This window comes from Nerophis ophidion, linkage group LG04, assembly GCF_033978795.1.
Source record: "Nerophis ophidion isolate RoL-2023_Sa linkage group LG04, RoL_Noph_v1.0, whole genome shotgun sequence".
Classification (NCBI taxonomy): Eukaryota; Metazoa; Chordata; class Actinopteri; order Syngnathiformes; family Syngnathidae; genus Nerophis; species Nerophis ophidion.
In genome coordinates this window covers 25104954-25115309 of record NC_084614.1, presented here as the reverse complement: position 1 = coordinate 25115309, position 10356 = coordinate 25104954, and the positions used below count along the sequence as shown (strand labels likewise).

Sequence of the window (10356 nt, the reverse complement as noted above, 5' to 3'; positions counted from 1 at the left end):
ACCTGCAGCAGCACTCAACGCCTGTCTTCTCCTTCTAGTGAAAATCAAACGTTCTGAAGAGTATAATTGTCCTTCTACCTGCCATGAGACCGTGTAAGTGTACCTAATGATGTGGCCGTGTCTGTGCCATATTGTACATACTGCACGTGCTTCCACAACGTGTCTATTCACTTGGGATTCTTATTTATCCAACACATTCAACTACATTTCTTGCCCCATTTTTCTTTCTTGGCTGGAGGTTATTCATGCGTATACGGTTTTTGAATTGGTTTACATTCAAAATATATATATTTTTTCATCAAATGAACTTGACGTTTGCTATACATGCAGTTCACGTTTTTACCCAATAGAGGTCACTGTTGTTTTGCATAAAGCTACTCAGCACCATACATTACACTTTTTTCCAATTGCTTACACACTAGGAAAAAAAAGTGTAATGTATGGTGCTGAGTAGCTTTATGCAAAACAACAGTGACCTCTATAGGGGCTTCACGGTGGCAGAGGGGTTAGTGCGTCTGCCTCACAATACGAAGTTCCTGCAGTCCTGGGTTCAAATCCAGGCTCGGGATCTTTCTGTGTGGAGTTTGCATGTTCTCCCCGTGAATGCGTGGGTTCCCTCCGGGTACTCCGGCTTCCTCCCACCTCCCAAGACATGCACCTGGGGATAGGTTAATTGGCAACACTAAATTGGCCCTAGTGTGTGAATTTGAGTGTGAATGTTGTCTGTCTATCTGTGTTGGCCCTGCGATGAGGTGGCGACGTGTCAAGGGTGTACCCTGCCTTCCGCCCGATTGTAGCTGAGATAGGCGCCAGCGCACCCCGCGACCCCGAAAGGGAATAAGCGGTAGTAAATGGATGGATGGATTACACACTAGGGCAGGGGTAGGGAACCTATGGCTCTCGAGCCAGATGTGGCTCTTTTGATGACTGCTTCCGGCTCACAGATCATTCTTAGCTGACATTGCTCAACATGATGATTGGCAGCTGGTCCACACCTGCTACCAATCAGCATGTTTCTATTTATGCTTGTCTCACGCGCTCAAAGATTGACAATTGTTTAGAACTGTACATAAAAGACTGCTTCATTCTCCTCTGTTGATGCTATTGAAAGCATCTTACATTCTCTTCGCTCTCCTGGTTCCTGCTTCTTGGGAAGTTTGTGACATATCATACTCTATAAATGTTGGTCTTACTTAAAAATGCAGACCTTTAGTTGTATTCAGTGTTAAAAATATTATATGGCTCTCACAGAAATACATTTTAAAATAAGTGGCTTAAATGGCTCTCTCAGCCAAAAAGGTTCCCGACCCCTGCACTAGGGTTTAAATGTTCACACAGTTAACAAAGTCTACACACAGTAAACAAAACAGATTAGCCTAATATTAGGCATAGACTCTGCTTCACAGTTTTTGCCAAATATTACACACAATGCTTTACACACACCTTCCCATCTTGCACACATTAGTATTGTGATACACTCATTGTCACACTTTAGTCACACTAGGATTTTGATACACTATTCTTTATGTCCAGATTTTTTCTCAAACCTTTTTATTTGTCTCAGATTTTAATTTTTTACTGCATATCATTGTTGACTACTGTGATATGTTACTTTACCTGACTGTGGTAAAAATAAACATTTTCAGTTCTCAGCATCATTGTTGAGCACTTCTTGAAAAGATTACAGGATCTTTTTTACTTTCTCTTTAGGTCTTTACGCATAGTCCCACTTCAAAGTAAACAATGACGATTGCTACGGATTTGCCAATATATTTTGTCAAGTTACAGTAATCATTCATCACATATGCTAAAAAGGTCGTGCAAAATGCCCCAAACATGTGATTTCTTCTAGTAAAATAGGGGTTTTTACAAATGTGTTTGTATGTATCACTGTTCTGGGTAACTCACTCCAATAGTGTCTTACCCTTTGAAGTCTGTGTGAGTGAGATGAAAATAAAACTGCATTTTTATAAATGCTTGCTATATTTTGATGAATCAATCAGCATATATTTTGACCCGAAATGTGTAATTTTGCAAATCATCCAGGAATTAATAAAATTGAATGTGTGTTGGCTTCACGGTGGAAGAGGGGTTAGTGCGTCTGCCTCACAATCCGAAGGTCCTGCAGTCCTGGGTTCAAATCCAGGCTCGGGATCTTTCTGTGTGGAGTTTGCATGTTCTCCCCGTGAATGCGTGGGTTCCCTCCGGGTACTCAGGCTTCCTCCCACTTCCAAAGACATGCACCTGGGGATAAGTTGATTGGCAACACTAAATTGGCCCTAGTATGTGAATGTGAGTGTGAATGTTGTCTGTCTATCTGTGTTGGCCCTGCGATGAGGTGGCGACTTGTCCAGGGTGTACACCGCCTTCCGCCCGATTGTAGTTGAGATAGGCGCCAGCGCCCCCCGTGACCCCAAAAGGGAACAAGCGGTAGAAATGGATGGATGGATGAATGTTGTGTTTGGAAAAGTGTTTAAATCCTTTTGAAAAAAGACACACAGCTAGTAAAATTGTGTGTAAGCGAATGGAAAAAAAAACTGTAAGACTGCATACAAAACAATTTAGAAAACAACACAACATATTCCATTTAATATTTTTTGTGACTAAATAACATCGTACTTATATTTCGGGGCAAATATGTTTATTTAAATTTACAATGTAGAAATATATGCAATAAAAAAAGAAGCACAAGGTAAAAAAAATAACGCATCTTGTCACATTCCTATTTGTGTTATGTTTTGGGGTGTCATAATGTGCGGCAGCTGTTTGTGTCTGACCTAACTGACTTATTATGACGTATAATTACAGTAAATGTTACGTTGCGAATACATGTAGGGTGATTATTTAGAGAAAACGCTCTTCCAATGACATATATTATTTTGTCAGGAACAAAGACAAATAAATACGATTTTTGATCTGGCAGGTAAAGTGGACACCTAAAGGAGCTAAGTGTAAACAGACTGATCCAGTTAATCTTAGGAGGATTAAAACACTGTTCCTTTGTTCCTTGGAAGCAAGACGGCCTGAGTTCCAGACATGAACCTGAAATTATTCTGGTGACGTATTTTTAAATGTTTGTGTAGTTTTTAAACAAACGTCGGGAGCTTTAACTTTCTTACTAGGAAGTGCAGTACAGACACATATGTTATGCATTCATACAAGCTTGACCGTTTCCTGGACGGAACATTAAATTACAGCAGGTCACATGGCCGTGATGCAAATAACTCATGTTTAAGTGACGCGCTACTTGTCATTGTGTACAAGTATAAATGTAAAAATTGGCTTTTTCTTTATTTTAGTCACTACACCAATCGTTAACGTGTATGGTAATGAGTCCGACTGTCATGGAAACAGCAGGTCTCGTTGGAATAGGCTCTCTCGCGATATGATAATGGTGCATTCAATGTCCCTCGGATTTTTGGCTTGCACTGTAAGATGTCTGTCCGATCAAAGTAGTAACCAAATTATTTAAGAAATCAGACTAATTTAGTGCATGTTGATTCTTTGATACAAGAAGGCTATGTCCAAACTTTAAGGATGCAGGGACCACTTTGATACTTTTTGTGCTATGTTGCGATGCAAACAAAACATCCACGTCTTATAGCTTGTTTATTGGTGATAATACGCATAGTGTAATAACTAAAATATATACAGAATATGAAATTGATAACAAATTAATACAAATACATGTCCTTTTTAGATTCCCATATTTTAATGTATGCTACAAGGGATATTTAACGGCACTACTATTACTAATTAGTATATTCCAGACCAGCATCCTCTACAGTAGACATTTGATTTTAAGCTATTTATTTTGTCAGAGTTACAGGAGCTAGTCAAAGATCATTTCTATGACAACACTGGTGTTTTTTAGAATCTGCTGCAAAAATGTGAGTCTCTCACAGGCTTTTTGAACTTAACTATTGAGTAGCCCACAATAATGAAGAAGAGAGGACCTAACATGGAACCTTGAAGAACACTATAACAAAATAAGTTGCGCAAATGACTACAGAATGCATCTGACGCAAAAAAGCTACATCAATACCTTAGTTACCGACCGGTACATAAATCATGTTAAGAAAAAAAAAAAAACTACCAAAAAGGAGAATATTAAAGAGGTGCCTTTTTTTTTGTAAATCACAAGATTTCTGAACCCCAGTGTATTAAGTTTCTTAGCAAGGTTAAAATTCCACTGAAAGGATAAGCCAATGTTTTCACAGTGCTGCATGTTCCTCTTTACAATTGGAGCACACCAGTGCTTTTAAGAATTTGCTGCAAAAAATGTTTGTCTCCCTAGTTTTGAACTAAACTCTGCGGCTGGTACGGTGTCATATTTTGGTGCCCAGGCCGCCAGTTGAATAGCCCTGCTCTCTACTTTTTAAAAATTACTTGTAACTACACTGGTGGTATATCTATTAGCACAAAATATTGCAAACTCAAAATCTAACAATACCCAAACCAAATATCAATTTTTTTAAAGCACCACTCTTAAACTTGTGGGTCTATGCTGAAAGTCAGTGATGAATGTTGATGTTAGCAGTTAAAGTTTTATGATGACTAATACATGTCATATTTGCTTAGCAGGATACATTTCAACGTCTGGATGTAATGTTGTCATCCAAGAGCTCTAATCAATGGACTCTGTCCGAGCTTCTGGGCCAACGGAGGCGGCTCCTTGGCCTTGGAGTGCTGTTGGCCTGGTTGGTCCTCTTCCACCTCCTTGTGAACGTCTGGCTTCTCTGCATCTTCACCAGTCTCCTTGTAGTTCTGGGGGGTTGGCTCGGATCCCGAGCCATTCTGGATGCCAATAGGCTTTTGCACTTGGAGCACTTCCTCCCTCTTGGTGGGGGGACGCCTCCTCTGTGCTCCGCCGAACACGAGTGGAGGCTCAACCATGAGATCCACAATGCTGTCCACAAAGCAGTGCGTGACTTTGTCTCCTCCTGGTATCGCACTCTGCTGCCAGAGGTGGAGGGCGAATTTGAGCGTGCGGTGCGTAACTCCATGCTGGAGTCCGTGATGGAGCTGAAGGAACGTGCGAGGCAAGTGGACAGAAAGGCTCTGGTCCAACGTCTTCTAGAGTTGTATGGCTGCCACCTGCAGAGCTACATGACAGCCAGACACGTGCAGCAGACACGTGGAAAGAATGTTAGCCTTTGGCAGATCTACCAAGAAATAGAGAGACCCCATCCAGCTGTGACCGATGCAGCTGCTGAGCTCAGCTATGCAAGCGCTCTAGTGAACCTGGTCTTGCATGTGCTTGTTCCGTACCCTCAGATGGAAACCAGGACGGGAGGTTACATGGTTACTGAACTCATCACCTGCAATGTGCTTCTGCCGCTCATAAGCAGGGTGTCTGATCCCGACTGGCTCAACCAAACCATTGTAAACATCTTCAACAGGTCAAGAAAACCACAAGATGGCGCCCTGTACCAATGTCAGTTCCACCAAGATTCCTGGACCACCTGCCAGTCGTTTTCCGACCAAGCAAGCCTGGCAAGCGAGAGCAGCTCTGATTTCCGTGAGCTGTCCAGCCCGATCAGTGAGGAGGACTCTTCAGAATGCAGCAGTCTGACTTGTTCTGGGAAGGCTGATGATACTTGCCACGCGGGTCTGCTCACACCGTGTAAGGTCAACTGCTGCTCCCTCACATCTGGACAGTACTCTCACCTCCAAGTACTCTCAGTGGACTCTCTGATGCCGTCCGACTCAGAAGACGACATGACTAGACGTTTGTGCGAATGCGGCCCCTCACCCAACTTCTGCAACTCTGTGAATGTAAAGGATGACGTGGACGATTTTGGCTGCTTTGCTCCACTGAAAAATCTAGGGCCTAAGGTGACGCTGCCTGTGGACGCCCACTGGCCTACAGGGATTGCTCAAGAAAAATCCCCAGCTGGTTCTTCAAGAGGACTTTCCCTGGGCCCCTTGAACTTCGATGTTCCAAACAAGCCAGCCTCGTCAGTGAACATCCAGAATGTGCACATCGCTGGAATAGTCAGTCCAAAGGATCAGCGTGGAATTGGAGCACATCCTCTCTACACAATCACGGTAACATTAAACATCCCGTTATCTCTGACTCTATCTTTTTCCTTCACAAAACGTTCTCTCTTGTAGTTTGAGACAGCGCCAAGCCCTGAACGCGCCGACCTCCTGCAGTCTTTGGCCTGTCGCTCGGTAAACCGGAGATACAGCGAGTTCCTCAACTTACAGACTCGTTTAGAGGAGAACCCTGAAGTGAAGAAGTTCATCAAGAGTGAGGAAAAAAATGTAAATCTGCCTGAACAAACCAAAGGACTACTTCCTAGAATTGTTTTGTTTTGCAGATGTAAAAGGCCCAAAGAAAATGTTCCCTGACCTTCCATTTGGGAACACAGATGGTGAGAAGGTGGAAGCCCGTAAAGGTCAATTGGATACATTCCTTAGGGTAATCATGACAACTCTACACTAGGATTTATCAAACATTTTCAGCTCAAGACCCTTACTAAATATATAGTGGTACCCAGGGCCACCGATCTCTAGACGCAGAACACACACTGTGCTTAGGGGCCCTTGATCAGTGCATGTGAATGTCTATTGATGAATGACTTTGCGCTTCATATGAAATGTTACCGCAAACATATTACATTTCTTGCTGCAAAGCAAGCGCCCATTCACATGCTGCACTGCTGTGGTGCGCTACATAAGTTCTTCTCTTGCAGTTGAAGATGTCCAGTATGTTTTATAAAGTTATGTTTTAGTGATGGTAAAATTGTTATTTTGCACACAAATGAGTTGGACAATTTATTTCCCTTGATTTTACAAAACATGCTTCAAATTAAATTAAAGTTTGATTAAAAAAAACTATTGAAGGTCATTTTACAAAAATAAAAAAGTGTGAAACATTTTTGTGATGGTAATTGTATTTTTATTTTTGTAAAATAAAATAAAATTTGCCCAAGGGCCTCAATTTGGCCTGTGGTGGCCCAGGTGGTACTGCAGTAATCGGGTTTGATCAATAATCCATTCCAAAGGGACCGTTGAACAACAAATTGCATGAAAACTGAACCAGCAAATGATGTTAATTTAATTATCAGATTCAGGCAGCCTGACATGTAAACACAAACCACTTTGCATTGACAATAATTATAGTTCTACTTGCAGGAAAAAAGTAAAACATTTTTTTTTTAAAAAGAGAAATTTGCTGCACAACAGGTCACGCTGTCATGACTCCGCAGCTGGGTACATTCAAAGTGGCGCTTGTAGGTCACCTAGCGATATATTACCAATGATTGTTTGGCTAGATTTACAGTAGCAGTATGGTGCATTTAATGACACTCAGGAAACACCGTTTCTGGCTCTTGCTGACTTTGATTAGACTGTTACTGTATGCTACAACTTGATTTTACTCTAGATTGGGTTATTTTGCAGCCTTTCTCAATCTACTGTAAAAGCCCAGGGACAGCCAAAGTCGCTAACTCATTTTTAATAGTTCCAAAACTGAGCAGTGTATGAAAACCGAGCCATATTCTTTCAAACATTTTCCACTAAAACTAAATCAATCCATATTCAGTTGAATATGCTACAAAGACAACATATTTGATGTTCAAACTGATAAAACATTTTTTTTGCAAATAATCATTAACTTTAGAATTTGATGCCAGCAACACATGACAAAGAAGTTGGGAAAGGTGGAAATAAATACTGATAAAGCTGAGAAATGCTCATCAAACACTTATTTGAAACATCCCACAGGTGTGCAGGCTAATTGGGAACAGGTGGGTGCCATGATTGGGTATAAAAGCAGCTTCCATGAAATGTTAAGTAATTCACAAACAAGGATGGGTTGAGGGTCACCACTTTGTAAGCAAATTGTCAAACAGTTTTAGAACAACATTTCTTCACGAGCTATTGGAAGGAAATTAGGGATTTTACCATCTATGGTCCGTAATACCATCAAAAGGTTCAGAGAATCTGGAGAAATCACTGCACGTAAGCGACGACATTAGTGCCCAAGGCATGGGTAACTTACACATCTGTGAAGGCACCATTAATACTGAATGGTCCATACAAGTTTTGGAGCAACATATGTTGCCATCCAAGCAACGTTATCATGGATGCCCCTGCTTATTTCAGCAAGAGCTACTCAGTGGCCTAGTGGTTAGAGTGTCCGCTCTGACATCGGTAGGTTGTGAGTTCAAACCCGAGTCATACCAAAGACTATAAAAATGGGACCCATTACCTCCCTGCTTGGCACTCAGCATCAAGGGTTGGAATTGGGGGTTAAATCACCATAAATGATTCCCGGGCGTGGCACCACAGCTGCCCACTGCTCCCCTCACTTTCCAGGGGATAGGTCAAATGCAGAGGACAAATTTCAACACACCTAGTGTGTGTGACAATCATTGGTACTTTTAAGACAATGCCAAGCCAGGTGTTACAACAGTGTGGCTTCATAGTAAAAGAGTACGGGTACTAGACTGGCTTGCCTGTAGTCCAGACCTAATGAAAATGTGTGGCGCATTATGAAGCCTAAAATACGACAGCGGAGACCCCGGACTGTTGAACAACTTAAGCTGTACATAAAACAAGAATGGGAAAGAATTCTACCTGAAAGGCTTCAAAATAGTGTCTCCTCAGTTCCCAAAGGTTTATTGAGTGTTTTTAAAAGAAAAGGTGATGAAACACAGTGCTGAACATGCCCTTTCCAAACTACTTTGGCACGTTTTGTGCCAATGAAATACTAACTTTATTATTATTTGCAAAAAAAAATTAAGTTAATGAGTTTGAACATCAAATATCTTGTCTTTGTGGTGCATTCAATTGAATATGGGTTGAAAAGGATTTGCAAATCATTGCATTCCGTTTATATTTACATCTAACACAATTTCCCAACTCATATGGAAATGGGGTTTGTATTACAACAAATCTAAAGCTAAACCAAGAAACTATCTTGATAAGCAATAAAATTGTTCCCCCAATAGCAATTCACTTGAGATGCTAAAATATATGTTCGGGAAACACCATCATTAAGTATATTTTGGCCCTAAAATCGTATCAGTTCTTTGTTTTATAGCAACTCAGCAGCATTCCTGAGACGGCCATGAGTGAGGACATGCAAGAGTTCCTGGCTCTAAACTCGGAGGTCTGCACATATTTTGAAAGAAAGCCATTTGGCAAGTCAAGAATCGATAAGGTTAGAAGAAACATGTACAGTATGGATCTTACTCTTTGTTAATTTTGAAAACGCAGCTGCCTAAAAATTAATCTTTTTTGTTACGTTTAGATGATGGAAAATGCTTTAGACACATTGAAGACTGCCTTTCCTCACCCAGAGGTCTTAAGTCCTACAGAAGACCCTGAGGGAGACTCTGATGGCAGAACAATGGACAGCAGAAAGTACATGTAAGACTTCTGAAACTCTTGTTACCTTTCACATTTTTCATAGGCTTATACAGCAAGGGAATGATCTACTAAAATTTTGCGTGTATTAAAACACATGCAATTTTCATAGCGGACGCAAAGCTGATCTACTAAAGCTCGTGCGTAGAGGGTTGCGTCTCTTAAATGTGGAAACTATAGTGATCACAAGCCATTCAGCGTGTCTGTGCTTATGTATATGCAGAATATATGCTGACTATCTGAACGCTCACAACACTGAGAAGAGGGAATGCAAATGTAATAATTTTGCGCTCTCAACGTAATTTGTCAAGACTATAAACTACTTTGCGGCCGCTGTTTTGCGCATATATTTAGCACGTTTGAAATTTTGAGGCAATCAAAGACAAATGAGAGAAAGAATATTCTGTTTCTGTCACCATATATTTATATGTCAAATAAAAATATTAGACATATTCAGAAATATCATTTTATAATTAGATAGCTGTTGGATTGCTTAATGGGCTGATTAAAACAAACTCAATCGATTTGTTTTGATATTTGTTATGGCATTCATTATTTTCATATAAAGGATATATTATTTTAATATATATCCTATATTTAAAAAAAACATTTTGCAATATGCATTTTTTTTTGTCTGTATCATTCCAAACGTACCATCACAACACTGCAGCGCCTTCTTCAGACCGCACCTTCAGCATGCTAAAACTAGGGTCTGTTGTCTAGATCATTCCTCAGTACAGCCTAGAAAAGGTGTTAAATGTTATATCTGTTTGCTGCATATCAACAACATGCGAAACGCCACAGGTTGGACCATATGATGCCATAAATATGGAAAGGAATGAATCTCCACGGTAAAAGCTGGTTCGACAAGTAAAACTCTCATTTAAATAGAGTGGTTTGCACTTTATCCATTGTACACAGTCTTAGTAGATCACACACAACACACCCACTAATTGTAGATGTGATGTTTTACTT

The 10356-nt window shown here is 40.6% G+C and overlaps 1 protein-coding gene across 14 annotated transcripts in view; it reads left to right on the top strand.

Moving 5' to 3' along the window:
- The first annotated feature begins 2839 nt into the window (after window positions 1–2839).
- Window positions 2840–10356, top strand: part of snx19a (sorting nexin 19a) — a 41768-nt gene continuing 34251 nt past the window's right edge. For 6 of the 14 annotated variants that reach the window (XR_009806443.1, XR_009806442.1, XM_061897621.1 and 3 more), the window contains exons 1-6: window positions 2840–3056; window positions 4585–6051; window positions 6118–6256; window positions 6327–6427; window positions 9056–9175; window positions 9266–9384. Coding sequence is in view for 10 of the 14 variants with exons in the window: in XM_061897621.1 (XP_061753605.1) it covers window positions 4609–6051; window positions 6118–6256; window positions 6327–6427; window positions 9056–9175; window positions 9266–9384 (1922 nt within the window). In the remaining 4 variants the exon portion in view is untranslated. Of the gene's footprint in view, window positions 3057–4581; window positions 6052–6117; window positions 6257–6326; window positions 6428–9055; window positions 9176–9265; window positions 9385–10356 lie in introns of all 14 variants that reach the window. The other 8 variants (XR_009806441.1, XR_009806440.1, XM_061897619.1 and 5 more) reach the window with 5 other exon arrangements.